This window comes from Oncorhynchus gorbuscha, linkage group LG07 (genome assembly GCF_021184085.1).
Source record: "Oncorhynchus gorbuscha isolate QuinsamMale2020 ecotype Even-year linkage group LG07, OgorEven_v1.0, whole genome shotgun sequence".
Classification (NCBI taxonomy): domain Eukaryota; kingdom Metazoa; phylum Chordata; class Actinopteri; order Salmoniformes; family Salmonidae; genus Oncorhynchus; species Oncorhynchus gorbuscha.
Window position 1 is genome coordinate 62,750,210 of NC_060179.1, and position 21,799 is coordinate 62,772,008.

The 21,799-nt window shown below is 41.2% G+C and overlaps 1 protein-coding gene across 3 annotated transcripts in view; it reads left to right on the top strand.

Annotated features, from left to right (window-relative positions):
• LOC124040186 (brain-specific angiogenesis inhibitor 1-associated protein 2-like protein 1) overlaps window positions 1–21,620 on the top strand; it is a 48,321-nt gene extending 26,701 nt beyond the window's left edge. The window contains exons 4-15 of one of the 3 annotated variants that reach the window (XM_046357117.1): window positions 2,501–2,562; window positions 5,272–5,343; window positions 5,570–5,704; window positions 10,810–10,962; window positions 12,951–13,106; window positions 13,296–13,425; window positions 13,581–13,610; window positions 14,145–14,367; window positions 17,284–17,343; window positions 17,515–17,668; window positions 19,854–19,894; window positions 20,039–21,620. In XM_046357117.1, coding sequence (XP_046213073.1) covers window positions 2,501–2,562; window positions 5,272–5,343; window positions 5,570–5,704; window positions 10,810–10,962; window positions 12,951–13,106; window positions 13,296–13,425; window positions 13,581–13,610; window positions 14,145–14,367; window positions 17,284–17,343; window positions 17,515–17,668; window positions 19,854–19,894; window positions 20,039–20,111 — 1,289 coding nt within the window. In that variant the 3' untranslated portion in view covers window positions 20,112–21,620. The remainder of the gene's footprint in view (window positions 1–2,500; window positions 2,563–5,271; window positions 5,344–5,569; window positions 5,705–10,809; window positions 10,963–12,950; window positions 13,107–13,295; window positions 13,426–13,580; window positions 13,611–14,144; window positions 14,368–17,283; window positions 17,344–17,514; window positions 17,669–19,853; window positions 19,895–20,038) is intronic. The other 2 variants (XM_046357119.1, XM_046357118.1) reach the window with 2 other exon arrangements.
• The last annotated feature ends 179 nt before the right edge of the window (window positions 21,621–21,799 follow it).

Consider the following 21,799-nt stretch of genomic DNA (forward strand, 5'->3'; position numbering starts at 1 on the left):
CGGAGCTCGCACACTCCTGGTTGTGTTATTATCCCAGTCTGCCCTTTATGGAGATCGCAGTCCCTGTATCCAAACATGCATGGGTCGAGGGATGTGGTCACCATTTGAGTGTGTGTAGCTAGCTACCTAGTTTAAATATCAACATTACTGCCACAACAGCATAACATTTGATTCACACTTTATAACACTTGATTTAACCTACATCATCATCAATATTTGGTCTGGTTGGCTGATACATGCAGCAGAGAGAAGCAGAAAGACATAGAGAGGAGCGACAGAATCAACAACCCTCTGATCCAACTCCATCAGTTTCTTCTAGAGTTAGCAGCAACACAGGTCGACTACATTCTAGCTTACCACCATAATAAATATACACACAAGCCTCTAGTTTGAGTTAGTAGATTATGAGTATTATATTATGAAGTTATTATTTGATACAAGCATTGAAGATAAATCACAATTAGTAAAATAAATTGAGCTAGCTAACTTGCAGATCTACATCAATCATCAACGTCAATGATTAGCTGATAGCTCACCATCTTTCCCCGATGTCGATCATCTGTTTAGGAGGCACTGTAACTAGCTTGCTTACAATTTGTGATGTTGAGTGAATGTGTTGTTGCAGAAATAAATAGGCCTATGCTCAAATTTTTTTTTGCTACAGGCATTTGGTATGTTATGAATTTTGAGATGTGAATTATGGAAGTCATTTTGTTTTTCAAGTGGGGGACCTGACCCCTGAACCTGCCCCCTGAATGGCAGTGAAGAGAAGTACCCAATTGTCATACTTGAGTAAAAGTAAAGATACCTTAATAGAAATTGACTCAAGTAAAAGTGAAAGTCACCCTGGGAAATACTAAAAAGTATTTGCTTTTAAATATACTTAAGAATCTAAAGTAAATATAATTGCTAAAATATACTTACCTATCAAAAGTAAAAGTAAAAGTATGAATAATAAAATGAATATATAGAGTACAATGTACATTAAAAGTGAAAGTGAAAGTTGTCGAAAATATAAATCGTAAAGTCAAGTACAGATACCCCAAAACACTTCTTAAGCAGTACTTTAAAGTATTTTTACTGAAGTACTTTACACCACTGCTGAATGGTGTGTGCACAGCCCTGGTCTCAGTCACCAGATCTCAACCCAATTTAACACGTATGGGAGTTTCTGGAGCGGCACCTGAGACAGTGTTTTACAACAAAACATCAAATTGTGGAATTTCTTGTGGAAGATCTGTGCCTCATCTCTCCAATAAATCAAATCAAAATCACATTATTTATATAGCCCTTCTTACATCAGCTGATATATCAAAGTGCTGTACAGAACCCCAGCCTAAACCTTCTAGTAGGTGCAGGTGTAGAAGCACGGTGGCTAGGAAATGTCAAAACCTAGGAAGAAACCTAGAGAGTAACCAGGCTATGAGTGGTGGCCAATCCTCTTCTGGCTGTGCCGGGTGGAGATTATAACAGAACATGGCCAAGATGTTCAAATGTTCATAAATGGCCAGCATGGTCAAATAATAATAATCACAGTAGTTGTCGAGGGTGCAACAAGTCAGCACCTCAGGAGTAAATGTCAGTTGGCTTTTCATAGCCGATCATTGAGTATATCTACCGCTCCTGCTGTCTCTAGATAGTTGAAAACAGCAGGTCTGGGACAGGTAGCACGTTCATTGAACAGGTTAGGGTTCCATAGCCGCAGGCAGAACAGTTGAAACTGGAGCAGCAGCACGGCCAGGTGGACTGGGGACAGCAAGGAGTCATCATGCCAGATAGTCCTGAGGCAAGGTCCTAGGGCTTAGGTCCTCCGAGAGAGAGAAAGAAAGAATTAGAGAGAGCATACTTAAATTCACACAGGACACCGGATAAGACAGGAGAAATACTCCAGATATAACAGACTGACCCTAGCCCCCCGACACATAAACTACTGCAGCATAAATGCTGGAGGCTGAGACAGGAGGGGTCAGGAGACCCTGTGGCCCCGTCCGATGATACCCCCGGACAGGACCAAACAGGCAGGATATAACCCCACCCACTTTGCCAAAGCACAGCCCCCACACCACTAGAGGGATATCTTCAACCACCAACTTACCATCCTGAGACAAGGCCGAGTATAGCCCACAGAGATCTCCGCCACGGGACAACTCAAGGGGGGGGCGCCAACCCAGACAGGAAAACCACGTCAGTGACTCAACCCACTCAAGTGACGCACCCCTCCTAGGGACGCCATGGAAGAGCACCAGTAAGCCAGTGACTCAGCCCCTGTAATAGGGTTAGAGGCAGAGAATCCCAGTGGAGAGAGGGGAACCGGCCAGGCAGAGACAGCAAGGGCGGTTCGTTGCGATAGAGTTTCAGACACTTGTAGCATCTATGCCAAGGCACATTGAAGCTGTTCTGGCTCGTGGTGGCCCAGCACCCAATTAAGTCACTTTATGTTGGTGTTTCCTTTATTTTGTCAGCTACCTGTATAATATGATATATGATCTTTTCCCTACAGGTGTGGTTCTGATGGAGATCTCTGAGGTGCACAGGAAGGTTCACCTGGAGCTGGAGGAGAACGTAAGTTTTCCTGCTGACCTACTGTCACTTCTTCTCTTGGTAGTTTTACCATCTAATCGCTAATTAAGTGGAAGACTGAAGTCAAGGGTTACTATTCTCTTTGACCTGCGTTGGATGTTCATGTCGACACACATATCCATAGTCCTCTATGCCAACAATCTCTTTCTCACAGTGACTTTCTCACAGTGACATTAACAGACCTCCTTTATCCTCTAAACACACCAAGAACACTACAAAGCCTAGAGGGAAATCCCACCTGGACACAAGACAACTGTTTTTTTCTCATTTAGACCATTCCTGTGTGTTCTCTGTTTTGTCTGTTGGGTTTCTTGTTGAGGCCTGGGGGTGAGAGGCTTGGCATAGTCTAGGAAATCAAGTGATTCTGGTTGGTGTCACTGGTGTTGTCACTGTGACAAGAGCAAGACACAACTAGCTCGTAGACAGTATCATCTCTCATCACTCACTACGTCTAAGTTACAATACTATACAATACAGATGGTCTAGACTGAAGCAGGTGCATTCTCATGTTTCTTCAGCTGTCATCGTGCTTCTTCTGTGTTTTTTTATTCTATTTTCATTGTTATATACAGTGCATTTGGAAAGTATTCAGAACCATTGACATTTTCCACATTTTGTTAAGTTACAGCCTTATTCTAAAATGGACTAAATTGTTTTTTTTTCTTATCAATCTACACACAATACCCCATAATGACGAAGCAAAAACAGGTTTTTAGAAATGTTTGAAAATTTACAACAACAAAAATAAATCAGGGAAATAACACATTTACATAAGTATTCAGACCCTTTACTCAGTACTTTGTTGAAGCATCTTTGGCAGCATTTACAGCCTTGAGTCTTCTTGGGTAGGACGCTACAAGTTTGGCACACCTTTATTTGGGGAGTTTCTTCGGTTTTTCTCTGCAGATCCTCTCAAGTCGGTCAGGTTGGATGGAGAGCATCGCTGCTCATCTATTTTCAGATCTTGTCAGAGATGTTCAATCGGGCTCAAGTCTGGGCTCTGGCTGTGCCACTCAAGGACATTCAAAGACTTGTCCCGAAGCTACTGTTGTGTTGTTTTGGCTGTGTGCTTAGGGTCGTTGTCCTGTTGGAAGGTAAACCTTTGCCCCAGTCTGAAGTCCTGAGCGCTCTGGAGCAGGTTTTCATCAAGGATCTCTCAGTACGTTGCGCTGCTCATCTTTCCCTCGATCCTGACTAGTCTCCCAGTCCCTGCCACTGAAAAATATCCCCACAGTATGATGTTGCAACCACCACCATGCTTCACCATAGGAATGGTGCCAGGTTTCCTCCAGACGTGACTCTTCAAGCCAAATAGTTCCATCTTGGTTTCATCAGACCAGAGAATCTTGTTTCTTATGGTCGAGGGGCCTTTAGGTTCCTTACGGCAAACTCCAAACGGCCTGTCATGTGCATTTTATTGATGAGTGGTTTCCATCTGGCCACTCTACCACAAAGGACTGATTGGTGGAGTGCTGCAGAGATGGTTGTCCTTCTGGAAGGTTCTCCCATCAACACAGACGGATGGGAGTTTGGTGGTTCAAAACTTCTTCTATTTAAGAATCATGGAGCCCACTGTGTTCTTGGGGACCTTCAATGCTACAGAAATGTTTTGGTACCCTTCCCCAGATCTGTGCCTCGACACAATCCTGTCTCGGAGCTCTATGGACAATTCCTTCGACCACATGGCTTGGTTTTTGATCTGACATGCACTGTCAACTGTGGCACCTTATATAGACAGGTGTGTGCCTTTTCAAATCATATCCAATCAATTGAATTTTCCACAGGTGGACTCCAATCAAGTTGTAGTTACATCTCAAGGATGATCAATGGAAACAGGATGCACCTGAGCTCAATTTTGAGTGTCATAACAAAGGGTCTGAATACTTATGTAATATAATAATATATGCCATTTAGCAGACGCTTTTATCCAAAGCGACTTACAGTCATGTGTGCATACATTCTACGTATGGGTGGTCCCGGGGATCGAACCCACTACCCTGGCGTTACAAGCGCCATGCTCTACCAACTGAGCTACAGAATGTAAACAAGGTATTTCTGTTTTTTTATTTTTGTAATACATGAACTAACATTAATAAAAACCTGTTTTTGCTTTTCCATTATGGGGTATTATGTGTAGATTGATGAGGGAAAAAATTATCCCCGCATTGTTGGGAAAGAGTTCTCAAGAAAAAATGTCACTTTACAGTTTAATACCTATTGTATCCTCTGCATGAGGCAGATAAACTTTGAAAATATGATTATTGTTGAATTTAAGATGATTTGATCTATGAATATTTATAGTATTGGTCAGTAAATAAGAAGAGATGATCAAATAAAATGTATTCTCACTACAGTATACATGTATTACACATTCAGAACTGTAGTAAAGCATTTACAAGGCTCCTACTTGTCTTTCACTGGGCTCCAAGTAAAGCGACATGCCAACGAAGCTTGGTTAGTTATTTCTGAGATATCTGCGAGAACGAAGGAAGGAGAAAGTAGTCAATGTTTAACTATTTGGAGAGGTAGATAAGACCTGTTGTTAGAATTCCCCTCAGTTAGAAAGCAATTATCACAGCTACATTCCTCTGGCTCAGCCACGCAACTCTTATTCTGATGTCACCATCTTGCCATGGTTATGCTATTGTTAAATGTTTATATATCGACTTGAACTGGATTCTTTCTGTTCAGTTCAAGCGGTTCCACAAAGAAATCATTGCTGAGCTGGAGAGGAAAACAGAGATGGATGTCAAATATATGACTGTAAGTACATTGACCACTATAGGACTTTGGCAAAGGACAATCTAATCACAAGGAGTGTGTGTGTGTGCATGTTTGTGTACGGGTCTGCATGTCTACGTATGCAGGTATGTAAATACACACTTAATTATGGTCTCCTCTCTCCTCAATATCCCCTATCCTTGCATTCAGCAAAAGTCCTCTCCATCACTACATCAAACTTATCTTAACCTTTGTATCTCTCATCCAGGCCACATTCAAGCGGTACCAGACGGAGCACAAGCTGAAGCAGGACTCTCTGGAGCGCTCTCAGACGGACCTGAAGAAGCTGCGGAGGAAGAGCCAGGGGAAACAAGTCACCAAGTACGAGATCAAGGAGAACGAGGTGAGACTAGAACCAGATCTTGATCAATCAAGGAGAACGAGGTGAGACTAGAACCATATCTTGATTAATCAAGGAGAACGAGGTGAGACTAGAACCAGATCTTGATGAATCAAGGAAAACGAGGTGAGACTAGAAACAGATCTTGTATAATCAAGGAGAACGAGTTGAGACCAGAACCAGATCTTAAGTAATCAAGGAGAATGAGGTGAGACTAGAACCAGATCTGAACTAATCGAGGTGAGACTAAAAACAGATCTCATCTTATCTCACTGGGGGTCTCAGTGATCAAACTCAGCTGTTCACTCAATGCACCATGGGTACACTAGTCAGAAAAGTCCCTTAAGACCCACTTTATGAATGTTCTCCAAGCGAGAAGTGGCTCGGTGTCCAGTTAGTGTTTTCTGATGATGTGAACATGTGCTTGGATTCTTTTGAGTTCCTGGAAGTTTCTCAGATGGCTAGAAAGGGACTTTAACAGAAAGTCATGTGACTTTACCCTCATCCAGAAACACTTGTTGGTTTATGTGTCCAGTATCAATATAAAAACTAAACAGAACATTATTGCTGTTGGTTGCCTTGTTTTGTTAACATAAACAAAGCTGCACCCTTCTATGGACTCCCTTATGCAACGGGTGGCTCTAATTCTGAATGGTGAGAGAGAGAGCACATTTTCTATGCGAGGCGAAATCGTGCATCAATAGCTTATTGTTATGGATTTATCCAAGTAAATTCACTAGAAAATAGCTTAAACAAACACAAATGCAGCTACTTTGCTGTTCTGTTCAACGTGACTGTATGTTAGCCGTAGTTGGCTAGCTAGCAAACAAGGGATAAGAACGTTGCCAGCCAGTATGGCAATGGAACATTTAAAACGAACAACTGGGCCGCATCCATAGGTACAGAACAAAAAGACAGAACGACTGGGCCGCATCCATAGGTACAGAACAAAAAGACAGAACGACTGGGTCGCATCCATAGGTACAGAACAAAAAGACTGAACAACTGGGTCGCATCCATAGATACAGAACAAAAAGACAGAACGACTGGGTCGCATCCATAGGTACAGAACAAAAAGACAGAACGACTGGGTCGCATCCATAGGTAAAGAACAAAAAGACTGAACGTCTGGGTCACGTCTCTGGCAACCAAACCGATAGAACCAACGACCAGCCGGCTTGGGTAGCAACCTTGGATTTGTGTCAGGACTATATCTTGTGGAAGGATGAAATAGTATTAATAAATCCATCAAAATAATATTTGTTATAAAAATATGTAAATAATTATTTGGATATGTTGGTAACCCGTTGTATAAAAGTGATAATTCCCTCGAAGCCGGTGTTTGGAGGATATATTGGCACGGTTTGCCGGACATTGACTTCTTCTCGGGCCTAACAACACCCGTGCCAATATGACCTCCAAACACCAGCTTCGAGGGTGTTATCGCTTAAATGATTTGCACACATAGGGCAATAACCCATCGAGAATATCAAAGAAAACATTTATTAACTTTGTCTTGAAAATAGGGTATGTCATTGGCCCAGGTGGCTCCTTGATCTTGCCGCACACCTCAAGGTGGAAAAACTGTACATAAAAGCGAGCGGGTGGACAGGAAATGAACACTAAATATACACAATACCACCACACCTACAGTATAGCTGCGGGCAGATTCTTTGTAGAAATGTAAATTGGAGTGCCGTCACTGTCTTGCCCCTTCACCAGTGCTGCAAGGTACTTAAGTTAAAATGCTTTACAGTACTACTTAAGTCATTTTGGGGGGTAGCTGTACTTTATAATTTATATTTTTGACAACTTTTACTTATACTCCACTACATTCCTAAAGACAATAATGCACTTTTTACACCATGCATTTTGCCTGACATCCAAAAGAACTCCTTACATTTCGAATGCTTAGCAGGACCAGAAAATGGTCCAGTTCACAAAGTGATCAAGAGAACATCCCTGGTCATCCCTCCTGCCTCTGATCATGCAGACTCACTAACAAAAATGTGTTTTTAAATTATTGCCTAAGTGTTGGAGTGTGTTGGAGTGATTTTCTTGTTTAAAAAAAAAACAAGAAAATCATGCCATCTGGAATGTGAAATGATTTATACTTTTGCTTTGACTTTGATACTTACGGATATTTTAGCAATTTATTTTTACTCAAGTATGAAAATTGGTTTCTTTGTTCACCACTGCCCTTCACCTATAAACCACACTGAAGGCTCATCGAAAGGGACCAAATGGCTGTCATCACATTACAATGGAGAGTGTATTTTAGTGAATGTGAGGAGTGGGAGCACTGTACACTCTTGCATGAGGATTGTGCTCTCAAGTGGGTGTAAAAAGCATGTACCCTTGACTGGCCAAGGGTACAGCCCCATCTGGAGTATGAAGTGTGCACTTAGGAGTTTGTAGTTGGTCTTGAGTCGGTTGGTAGTATACACTCGCTGAAAAGCTTTGTAGGATGTAGTGGGACTGGGAATGGGTGAGGCATTTATAGTCAATAATGTCCACTCAAATAGAGTAGACTTGGAGTGGTGCCTGGTAGCATATTTAGCCACTTACAGGAATCAGAGGATATACAGTAATAGTCTTCCTAACACAGTATACATTAAACATAGACTTCTTTAGTAAATCAATAGGACAAGTTGAGAGAGGGGCCAAGAAGATGCTGTCTGTTGATGAAACCCACTCTGGCTCTGCTTGACACAAGGCTGCCTGTGCAATAACTCCTCGTCCGCTCCTATTTTATTGACGGGTTTCACCGGCCCGACTTTGATGAGTGTCAGTTTATGAGGTGGGTTTATTTTTAGTAAGGGGCCCAATATATTGAGCTGCAACACATTTTGTATTATTGTTCTGACTGAAATCCGAGAAGCACTAACTAACTGGAGGTTTTGAAGAGTAGAATCGTGTCTCTCTCTCTATTCGGTGATCATGATCTCTTCTTAATGGCTTCTTGGTTTTTATCTTGCTATTAACCATCTTTGTTTCAGTATGTAGATTACCTTTGCCTATGGAAAGAGGGCTGTAATCGAGTTTTATCTCAGAGAAACTAATAGACAGTAATGTATTGTGGCTTGCTATGTGGAAGGAAACTGGTTTGTCATTATCCTATGTTTATGACACCTGTTGATTAGACTAGATAAGGGCAAATACATGCACACACCCATGAACACTTTCTACTGTCATGTATCAGACTGTAGAGTATATTTAGTTTCGCCTCTACTGTGATCTTCTGTGGTTCAGTTGTCAGAATATAGAAATGGATGGAAAAGTTAACATCTTGCTCTCTCCAAAGTCATGCATGAATGTCTTTAATGGAATTTGCCCACAAATCCGTCGCTGCAACACTTGAGCTCAATTCAAGTTTCAAGTCGTATTTGTTACATGCACAAGTACATTGAAATGGTTCTTTCTCCCTATGTCTGTCTTTCTCTCTCTATCCTCTATCTCTCTCTTCCTCCTCTCTGTCTTTCTCAGTCTTCCAGCTATTGTTTGCAGTAGAAATTAAGCTCCATAGTTTAGTTGTGGCCCCATCGTAGGGGGAAGAGGGAGGGGAAGAGCGAGAGACAGGGGAGTGGGAGAGAGAGCGAAAGAGAGAGAGAGAGAGAGAGAGAGAGAGAGAGAGAGAGAGAGAGAGAGAGAGAGAGAGAGGGGGGGGGGGAGAGAGAGAGAGAGACTGGGCTAAACATGAAAGGAGGGTCTGTGACACCACCACCACAACCCTAGAGACTAACCAGCTTTTGCTGTCGTCATGACAACCAGAAAAAGGAGAGGAGAGATAAGGGAGGAGACAGAGGGAGAGAGTTGTTTCAAAGAGGAGCTGAGCTTTGTCTGTGTGTGATGTCAGATTCCGTGGTCTGCTTTGTGAGGGTGTTTCAGTTCTGAGTCACTCTCTGGGAATGAGTGTGTCCTGCTTTCCAAATGTTACCCTATTCCCTATATAGTGATCTACATTTGACTATACACTACATTGGGAATAGGGTGCCATTGGGACGCAGACACAGGTTCTTTCAGCAGGGTGATTTTCGACAGGATAGGGATGGTGGAGTAACAACAGGGGATGAGATTGAGCCAGACAGAGGAGAGACTTTGATTAGAAGGCTCATTAGTTATTCCTGAACAGTTAAGCAAGCTGCTTTTGTCTGAGCATGCAATTACAACCTTACTGAATGTTTTAACAATCAGTCTCCCTCTGTGTCCTCTCGTCAGTATCTGGAGACAATCTCATACATATACTGTACACGCAGAGTTAACAGTACGGCTGTCAGTAACCCAGTAATGACCTGTCTCCTTTAGTTCCTTAATGACCCCCCCCATCAGTTCAACTAACCCTAACTGACCTGTCCCCTTTAGTTCCTTAATGACCCCCCCCCCTGTCAGTTCATCCAACCCTAACTGACCTATCCCCTTTAGTTCCTGTGGTCCTTCTGTAGCTCAGTTGGTAGAGCATGGCGCTTGTAACGCCAGGGTAGTGGGTTCGATCCCCGGGACCACCCATACGTAGAATGTATGCACACATGACTGTAAGTCGCTTTGGATAAAAGCGTCTGCTAAATAGCATATATATTATATTATATTATTATTATTATATTCCTTAATGACCCCCCCATCAGTTCAACTAACCCTAACTGACCTGTCTCCTTTAGTTCCTTAATGACCCCCCCCATCAGTTCAGCTAACCCTAACTGACCTGTCCCCTTTAGTTCCTTAATGACCCCTCCCCCATCAGTTCAACTAACCCTAACTGACCTGTCCCCTTGAGTTCCTTAATGACCCCCCCATCAGTTCAACTAACCCTAACTGACCTGTCCCCTTGAGTTCCTTAATGACCCCCCACCCCCATCAGTTCAACCAACCCTAACTGACCTGTCCTCTTTAGTTCCTTAATGACCCCCCCACCCGTCAGTTGAACCAACCCTAACTGACCTGTCCCCTTTAGTTCCTTAATGACCCCCCCCATCAGTTCAACTAACCCTAACTGACCTGTCTCCTTTAGTTCCTTAATGACCCCCCCCATCAGTTCAGCTAACCCTAACTGACCTGTCCCCTTTAGTTCCTTAATGACGTGTCCCCTCCTCTTTCCCTCCTCTTCCCCTCAGTATATGAAGACCATCTCGTCGCGGCAGACTGACATGCAGAAGTTCATCGCTGATGGTTGCAGAGAGGCCCTCCTGGAGGAGAAGAGAAGATTCTGCTTTCTGGTCGACAAACATTGCATGTTCTCCTACCATGTCACCGCCTTCCATGAGAAGGTACTGCACATAAGGGGTTTAGTCCTTTAGTTAACCTTTAGTAATTTAGGCCTAAAGTAGATTTCATTTTTTTAAAGTAAGGAATTAAGAATTTGCGCTCTGGACCTCAGACTGGGGCGAAGGTTCACCATCCAACAGGACAACGAACCTAAGCAAACAGCCAAGGCAACGCAGGAGTGGCTTAGGGATAAGTCTCTGAATGTCCTTGAATGGCCAGGCCAGAGCCAGATCGAACATCTCTGGAGAGACCTGAAAATAGCTGTGCAGCAACACTCCCCATCCAACCTGACAGAGCTTGAGAGGATCTGCAGAGAAGAATGGGAGAAACTCCCCAAATACAGGTGTGCCAAACTTGTAGCATCATACCCAAGAAGATGCAAGGCTGTAATCGCTGCCAAAGGTGCTTCAACAGAGTACTGAGTAAAGGGTCTGAATACTTATGAATACTTATGTTTGGTTTGTTTTTGGGGGGTTTTTTGTTGCAAAAATGTCTAATGACTTGTTTTTGCTTTGTCATTATGGGGTATTGTGTGTAGGTTGATGAAGGCATAAACTCTTTTTTAAAATCTATTTTAGAATAAAACTGTAACATAACAAAATGTGGAAGAAGTCAAGGGGTCTGAATACTCTAGCAATCTACTAAAGTAATCAGACCTATTCTTTCTAGAACTAACTGCTTCAGCTTCTATTCAGCTTGAATTATACATTTAAGACTTCTCCCTCTACCATACAAATATTTTTAGACAGCTGTTGCAAGCACACACTTTCTTCAGAAAATGTACCTTTTCTAGTTTTGTCATATTTATCTTACCTTAGTGTTTGCAGGCTGACTGGCATCTATTGAGTTGCAATGTCCCATAAATAGAATGCCCAAATCAACTTAAAGTATCTACAAAACAGGTTTTGCAGTCACACAACCCAAATGGTGGCGGCAGGTAGCCTAGTGGTTAGAGCGATGGGCCTGTAACCGTAAAGGTTGTGAGATCGAATCCCCGATCGGACATGGTAAAAATCTGTCGTTCTGCCCCTGAACAAGGCAGTTAACCCACTGTTCCCCTGAACAAGTCAGTTAACCCACTGTTCCCCTGAACAAGGCAGTTAACCCACTGTTCCCCTGAACAACACTGTTCACCTGAACAACACTGTTCCCCTGAACAAGGCAGTTAACCCACTGTTCCCCTGAACAAGGCAGTTAACCCACTGTTCCCCTGAAAAAGGCAGTTAACCCACTGTTCCCCTGAACAAGGCAGTTAACACACTGTTCCCCTGAACAAGGCAGTTAACACACTGTTCCCCTGAACAAGGCAGTTAACCCACTGTTCCCCTGAACAAGGCAGTTAACCCACTGTTCCCCTGAACAAGGCAGTTAACCCACTGTTCCCCTGAACAAGGCAGTTAACCCACTGTTCCTAGGCCATCACTGTAAATAATATTATTTTCTCAACTGACTTACCTAGTTAAATAAAGGTTAAAAAAATGGAAGGCTACAGTTTTTTTTGTTAGAAAATGACTGTTCATAATTTACACATTTTTATTTGGATTCACATGATGCAATTTAAGGGGATTGAACAGAATCCAACCTACTACAATAGAAAAGTGAATTGTTTGTTTCGTCAAAAATAATAATTTAAAATAATCAATTAAATGTTCAAAACCATAAAAAATATATTTATGTGAAGTGGGGCATCCGTTAAACAGTAAATCAACTTTGTTAGGCCTTAGTTAACCTTGACTTAAAGGAAGACACAGTGATGTGACATCCTCATACACAGAGGGGTTACTTCCTAGTTAATCACATCAACAACAGCAGGATTCAAATCTACCAAATAGAGGCATTATGCCCACCTTGGGGTTGATATGGCTGAGATTCTATGTGTTGTTCAGCACTGTAACCAATGCTCCCCCTAACTTGGCCATATAACAGTTATGAATGCTTCATAAAGCTTTATTGCACCTTTATAACTGGTCTATAACTATCTGCACTGTAGGCCAAAGAGCTGCTGGCGGTGAAGCTGCCCAGCTGGCAGGATAAATGCAGTGATGCCACCAAGGTCCCTGACACAGTGATGACCATGATAAAGGGGCTCCGCACTCCCATGTCTGGATCCCCAGAAGCCTCGCCTCGCGTTGAGCGCTACAACAGGGTGAGTGGGACGTCATGGCTGTTATTACACTGTTGTTACAATGCTATAACAAGAGAAGGACAATCATTCACCGCTTTACTTGGTTTAAAGGCTTGGCTCTTCTCATAAATGGTATTTGCTCTTCTAGATGGATTGTGTACTGTGACTTGCATGTGCATAACATAACCTGTTTTATGTCTTCTCGATCAGAGCAATGGGGACTCGATGGTTCCCCCACCAGCCCCCCAGCTGAAGGCCCAGATCAGTCCACTGGTTAACATGTTCAACCAGGACGCCTCCATCACATCCACATACGCCTCCACATCAGACCACAACTCAGGTACTACTGCAGCCTCACACCTCAGGCTTCAGTCTTTGGATTGAAGTATGGGTATGTGTTTCATTGTGTGTGTAGTTGTACATGTACTCCATATCAAAAATGTGAAAATATAGCAGGTTCTGGTAGCTGGTATCTTATACAGGGATTATGTTTAGTTTTACAGAGTCTCACACCACCTTCCCCATGTAAGTATGCAGCCTTTCGTAATCTGACTTGTACAAATGGATAAAATAGATAAAACTATAGGTGCTGTCCTAATCTACATGTAATGTCTTGTTTCTGAATATTTGATCTTGTGCACCGGGGCCTTATTGAGTAAATGTGCTAGAGTCTAGACAGATCATATTCAGAAATCCAAAGGTTCAGGACGGCTACTGAATTCCCTTCAAATTGTTCTGCATCTTCCCTTTAATCCTGCTAATGTATCTGTTCTTACTTCGTTTGTTCTCCATGTCTTCTTTTATTGAATGTTCAAATTATACAGAAAATTACGCTGCAAAACCAATTCTCCTCTTTAATGATGCAATTTTTCTTCTCCGCGTGGTCATTTAGACCAGGATTATAAATCACTAGCCATAAACCATGTCTTCTCCCTGATATACTTAGCAAAGTATCAATTTGAACTCCGCTATTGTAAATATCAGGTATTTCAGAGAGTCCTTGCTGTCTTTCTGCAATTTGATAGTAAAAAACATTTAACTTGAACTTTGACCTTACAGACCAGGGCAGTATGGAGGACGGTGGCAGTCTGTCTCTGTCCAGGTCGGTGTCGATAGGTTCGGGGCTGAACGTGGGCAGGAAGCAACGGGTCAGGACCATCTTCCCTCACACGGCCGGCAACAATAACACACTCCTTTCCTTTGACGATGGTGACATCATCATGCTGCTAATCCAGGAGGACAAGGACGGATGGCTGTATGGAGAGCTGGAGAATACCCGGCAGTGAGTCTCTATTCACTGGTTAATAAGACCTTTATGAACCTTTTTGAAGCTTTATTACTCCTTTATAAAGGCTCATTAACCTGGAGAAGATCTGGCAGTAAGTCACTATTTACTGGTTATTAAGGGTTTATTAAGCTTTATTACAGGTTTATAAAAGCTTATTGACGTCACTGGTAATTAAGCGTTTGTAAAGCTTTATTACACGTTTACAAAGATTTATTACACCTTTATTACACAATAATTCAGGCCTTATTAACCTATAGATGCAGATCTAAGGTCTCTCAGAGAAGTTATGCAATGTTGGCACCAACATTCGTGCAATTTCCTTCTGTGGAGTGTTCGTATCCTGTATATTTGACTGTGATATGTGGTTGTCTCACCTAACTATTTTAAGATGCTATAATTACTCGTCAGTTTCACTGCATAAGAGCATCTGCTGAATTACTAAAATGTCAAATGTAAATGTTTTTCATACAGATCATCAAATACTACTGTATTGCATTATTTATTTGAAATATTTTTTAAATATTGATGTCATAAATATACAATTTGTACAGTTCTTTATAAAAAAAACATTTGTTACATTTGACTGTGTAAAACCGAGCAGTACTACTTATTTCTCTGAGAGTGATGCGGATATATAGCTATTTTTTTGTTCATCTCTGACGACAGTGGCGATAGAACCAGGTACCAGTTGAAAGTAACGCAGTGGAAAACTGGGGCTCATTATGGTTTGTTAAGCCGTTCAATGTCAGGTCTGAAAGTAATGTCATTGTTAAAGCAGTTGTATCTGTGCCATTCAGAATATTATTTCAGAAGACCAGGTGTGGGTAATTGAATATTATTTCAGAAGACCAGGTGTGGGTAATTGAATATTATTTCAGAAGACCAGGTGTGGGTAATTGAATATTATTTCAGAAGACCAGGTGTGGGAATATTATTGAATGTGGGTAATTGAATATTATTTCAGAAGACCAGGTGTGGGTAATTGAATATTATTTCAGAAGACCAGGTGTGGGTAATTGAATATTATTTCAGAAGACCAGGTGTGGGTAATTGAATATTATTTCAGAAGACCAGGTGTGGGTAATTGAATATTATTTCAGAAGACCAGGTGTGGGTAATTGAATATTATTTCAGAAGACCAGGTGTGGGTAATTGAATATTATTTCAGAAGACCAGGTGTGGGTAATTGAATATTATTTCAGAAGACCAGGTGTGGGTAATTGAATATTATTTCAGAAGACCAGGTGTGGGTAATTGAATATTATTTCAGAAGACCAGGTGTGGGTAATTGAATATTATTTCAGAAGACCAGGTGTGGGTAATTGAATATTATTTCAGAAGACCAGGTGTGGGTAATTGAATATTATTTCAGAAGACCAGGTGTGGGTAATTGAATATTATTTCAGAAGACCAGGTGTGGGTAATTGAATATTATTTCAGAAGACCAGGTGTGGGTAATTGCGGTGAGGCCCCAGAGACCGATGGCTCAAAGCCACCTTGGTAATTATGTGTGCATGCTTTGATGGCTGGTCTTGTGTCTCCCTCTCTCTATCTGTTCATTAAAGTCATTAGTGCTCATATGTAGGTGAAAGATCAGAGAATAGGAGAGAGAGGGAGAGAGAGAGAGTCCTTTAAGCAGAGATGTTAGTCTACCTGCCTTGACATTTTCCCTCTGAAACCAATTAGCTAAGTTCATTTCATGACCCTTTGACATTGTCAGCCATTATTATTGCTTTGGGTATGAAATTGTTTTTAAAGTTATCAGTGACAGCTTGTCACGAACAGAGACTTGTAAACAGCCCATAAGCAACCCATTTAATATTAGTATAATACAATATGACATTTCTTCTTTTTTTTTACAGTGAGATTTGGCTTGGGAACAATTTCTGTATTTCTCAACTTGAAACAGTGTCTTCGAAGCAAATCTGTCATATATTTGATCATTGAAATATGTGTTTCACATGCCTTCGGGGACATTTGGCTTACTACAAGTGAGAATATACACTACCTTTCAAAAGTTTGGGGTCACTTAGAAATATCCTTGTTTTTGAAAGAAAAGCCATTTTTTGTCCTTTAAAATAACAAAGAATTCATCAGAAATACAGTGTAGACATTGTTAATGTTGTAAATGACTATTGTAGCTGGAAACTGATTTTTAATGGAATATCTACATGGGCGCACAGAGGCTCATTATCAGTCATCATCACTCCTGTGTTCCAATGGCACATTGTGTTAGCTAATCCAAGTTTATCATTTTAAAAGGCTAATTGATCATTAGAAAACCCTTTTGAAATTATGTTAGCACAGCTGAAAACTGTTGTTCTGATTAAAGAAGCAATAAAACTGTCCTTCTTTAGACTAGTTGAGTATCTGGAGCATCAGCATTTGTGGTTTCGATTACAGGCTCAAAATGTCCAGAAACAAAAAACTTTTTTCTGAAACGCGTCTATTCTTGTTCTGAGAAATGAATGCTATTCCATGCGAGAAATATCCAAGAAACTGAGGATTTTGCACAACACTGTGTACTACTCCCTTCACAGAAGAGAGCAAACTAGCACTAACCAGAATAGAACCTGTAATCGAACCAGCAAATGCTGATGCTCCAGATACTCAACTAGTCTAAAGAAGGCCAGTTTTATCAGAACAACAGTTTTCAGCTGTGCTAACATAATTGCAAAAGGTTTTTTTCTAATGATAAATAGTCATTTACAATATTAACGATGTCTACGCTGTATTTCGGAACAATTTGATGTTATTTTAATGGACAAAAAAATGTGTTTTTCTTTAAAAAACAAGAACATTTCTAAGTGACCCCAAACTTTTGAACGGTAGTATATATATATTTTTTAATGATGTTATTCATTGTTGTTTTATTTAGCAAATATTTTGGTGTGTCTGTGTTTGTTTCAGGCGGGGGTGGTTTCCTTCATCATACTGCCGACCTTACAATGAACCACTGATCTCAAACAGGTAAGACCAAGACACATATAACCATGTGATAATCTTATGATATTGCTTACAACTACCCAATCCTCTCAAATCTTTAGGGGTCTTTCAAGAAGTGTCTAGAATAAGTACAAACAAGGTTATTTTGGACCTTGTAAAGTTCTAAAATGTGTGTGTATCTGTCTATGTCTACAGTTTGGGGACACCGGTGCGCTGTCTGAGTGTGGCCAGTCTTCCGGAACAGGAAGAGGAAGAGCCTGTTCTGCTGCCGCCGCCAGACTACAGTGACGGGAAGGAGAGTAGCCCTGTCAGAATGGTCAGCTCCTCCACACCCTCACCCCAAAACACGGTCAGAACCCAATCATCCCTTCCATATTCTCACCTTACAGTACAGTCAGCAACCCACTTTAAAGTGACCTACGGGGTCTCTCAAATGTCTGAACAACTTTGATTTCAGTGTTGTTTATCAGCCCACATGCTGGGAAACGGTCTCCTTAGGGTGAACGTTAAACCTCCACACTCTCCTCAGGTGGAAGACTTTTTACTCGTGTATTTTCCCCTGGGCTAGTTAGGGATGTACTCCCACTCCCAGGAACACATTAAGCTAGGTCATGACAGAAACAGGGTTTTGAGGTTGTGTGTTAATGTAATCCCTGTCTGCCACACTCTCAGCTGTCCCAATAGGAGAACTCTTTTTGATTCCAGGTAGAAACCTTTTAGGTTCCATGTAGAACTCTTTTGGGCTTCATGTAGAACTCTCTTTGGAAAGGGTTCTAAATAAAACCCAAAATGGTTCTACCTGGAACCAAAAGGGTTCTTCAAACGGTTGTCCTATAGGGACAGCCAAAGAACCCTTATAGGTTCTAAATAGCACATAAGTAGAGTGAGGTGGAGGAGGAGCAAGAGAGAGAAAGAGAACGAGAGAGAGCTGTCACCTCGAAAAGACATTTAAAAAATGCTCCCTGCCTGGTTTTGTCTCTGCGTAGGAATGGAGGTAGGGACACAGAAAGGGAGGGAGGGAAGGAAGGAGGGAGGACAAGGGGGGTATAGGTCTACACAGAAATATTGCTCATCCACACAGCTTCAATTAGGACCTGCACGGTGTCAGCTGGTTTGAGAATGAAGTAATCAAATAGTCTCTCTCTCTCCTCTCATTGCCTTTGTGTGCTGGAACTGCTGCCTCAGGGCTTTGAGAGAAATACACTGCTGTTAGGGATATTATCGTAATAGAGTTGGCATCCCTCCCTCCCCTTTCTCTCCCCTCCTCTCCCCATTCCCCCCATCTGCTCTTCCCCTTCTCTTTCTTTCTACCTCTCCTAGTTGCCTCCCCATCTGTTCTCCCCATTCCCCACCTCTCACCCTTTCCTTTCTAGAAGTCCCATACTTTCTTGCCTCCCTCCCCCTTTGATCCCCCTACTCACCCCCCTCCCCCCACTTCCATTTGATTGTGTGATCGTAGAGAGATGACTTTGCTCTTTGCGTTGTTATTGTCGCTGCCAGATTGTTTAATGATTGTCTCTGATGTAAGCCACTCCATGGGGCCTCTCGCGTAGGTGCCTCTGTGCCCTCACTTCTGGACACAGACTGCCCTCTAGTGGAATGTTAGGGTACTGGTTATGTCCTGAAGTAGTTTGAATAAGCCAACTGCAGCAGTGTTCCTGTGCAGTACAAAAACTTAACAGCCTGCAGGCTGATCCACTGTTAGATTGTATCTTCAAAACATCAGATAAGGATACAAAATTAACACAACTTGGAGAGAGTTTGCTTACTCTCATCCATCATCAGATATTTTATTTTAATTTCTGAGAGTGCAGACATTTTTTGTTAGATAGATACACGTTCATACATCCTAAAACATAGCTAAGTAATCAGATCAGCATTCTAGAGAGTTTCTATAGGTGTTTCTAAGAGAGTTTCTAGAGGTGTTTCTAGAGGTGTTTCTAGAGGTGTTTCTATAGAGTTTCTATAGGTGTTTCTAGAGAGTTTCTAGAGGTGTTTCTAGAGATGTTTCTAGTGGTGTTTCTAGAGATGTTTCTAGAGGTGTTTCTACATATGTTTCTAGAGAATTTCTAGAGGTGTTTCTAGAGGTGTTTCTAGAGAGTTTCTAGAGGTGTTTCTAGAGGTGTTTCTAGAGATGTTTCTAGAGGTGTTTCTAGAGGTGTTTCTAGAGTGTTTCTAGAGATGTTTCTAGAGGTGTTTCTACATATGTTTCTAGAGAATTTCTAGAGGTGTTTCTATAGGTGTTTCTAGAGGTGTGCTGTGTGCTGGCCTTTCTAGACATTCTAGATTCCTGACTCCCAGCATGAGGTCATGGTACACTCCATCTCTGTACGTCCCAGAGTTCTTCACTTGGGAGTGACACAACGACGATATGTGTTGACAGTTGACATCCTTATCCAACCTGTCTGACTAGAGACAACTAGAAGCAACCTTTCACACTCACAGCTGCACGGGAGGCAATACAACATGTACTAAATATGCACAGCATGTATCTGGACTTTTAAGTGTTTCTCTTTCTTTCGTTTTGTAAACAGATCTTTCTACCCAATGGGGTTGGAAAGGCTCCCTTTCTGGGGTAAGTCATATAATAACTATGTTATAACATTATAACCTATCGCATAGATTATGCATTGATTTTGATGGTAAATTTGAATAAAAAATAATAAGGATCTCACCTATTACAATGTGTTTTGTTTAAATGTTTTGAAATATTTTCCAGAGGTGGGAATCCCTTTGCCACTGTCAAACTGAGACCTACAGTGACCAATGACAGATCCGCACCAATCGTCTGATAACCAGGGATCATCCAGACAGAGGATTTGTGAAGCTCGGAATCTCTGCGCCACCAACACTTCAGAATCACAGTCCGACAAGATGTCCAGATAGCCTGGATTTTACTCTGCTTCAGAAAACCAGCTCTGTTGTTGCTAGGTCCGTTGCAACTGCATTGTAAAACAGACCAGTGAAGTGACAATAAATATGGGCAGTGCTGAGACAGACTCATATCCAGGCTACCTTCCTGACTCTTCAGCACTCAGATAAAAAATGAATAATACTAATAATAATAATCTGTCCGTAGTAGTTGTGGGAATGATGGGAGAGAGACACGTGTTGAGAGAAGAAGAGCTCAATTATTTGCCATGTTTACTTTTTCATTATTATGTGCCCATTTTTAAATGCGGAGACTATTTGTGTAAACATATGTAACAAATTGAGTTTAAACAGTGTGAGTTTATGGAAGAAGGAATATACCGACTATAGGCACAGACATCCGTTCAGTGTCTATTTTTGATTGACAGTTGGCTGAGTTGTCTACTAATGTGAATTCAATGTGAAATCAACAAGAAAATTACACCATGTCATTGGATTTAGGTTCAAAGTTGGTTGAAAAAAAAAGACTAAATTCCCTTATAGTGAAGACTTCACGCAAAATCCAATCTGTTTTCCATGTTGATTCAACTTCATCACAAATATGTTCTGTTGTTGAAATGACGTGAAAACAAAGTTGATTCAATCCATTTATGCCGAGCAGGTAGTAGTGGACATTGTTTTATTAAAATAAGGGATTTTTGATTTGACACAGACTACTAAATGAATGTATTCTGAGTGGGGAATGCATTGACATATGGACCCTGCCACGCTTTTTCTTTATACTTTTAAATTGTATTTTTTCATACTTCTTCAAAAGTTCATGATGTTTATACAATAATTGTACGGTGGAAATGTATCTTTGGCTTTTCATGGTAAGCTAAAGGTTGTGTGCATACAAATACACAATTGTTGCAAATCACAATCACATTGTTTTTGGTAGAAATACAGTATGAGCCACGCAGTATATCAAAAGAGTCAACCGTTGTAGAGTATTTCATGATACACACCACACTGCTGTCCATACTAATTGATGATTACCATCCCGAATAAGTATTTGAAAAGAACACTGGACATGGTTCCTCCTCTTCTATCTCTGTTCAGATACTGATGTGTATTGTTTTCATTCTCTAAAGGTGAGAAGGAAAAGGATGTAACATGATGTTCTGTCCTTGTCCTCAAGTTTTGTAAATATATCATGGGCAAAATGGTTGTCTGAAAAAAAAATATATATATATTTCTTGGCACCATGTAGACTAATGTAATGTTATCTCACAGTGAACCAGGATAAACCTTACATGGTCCTTATTCATGTATTGGCTTTGCAATGTACTGCCACAGCCTACTGTGTATCTGTATGAAGACTTGCATAATAATTGAAAATGTTGTTCATCCCTTAATACACGAGATGAAATGGAGAATAACAAGCCTTGGTTGTCTTTTATTGAATTAGTCGCTGTTTATATTGAATGAATGAGTAGGCTACCATTCTTTCCGGCCCCATAGTAAATTACTATAAGTTACATTAATTTGATTAACATAAACACACACACACATAAATCTTTCAATAAAGATGTCTATGTTTACCACAATTTTCACTACTATTGTGTCA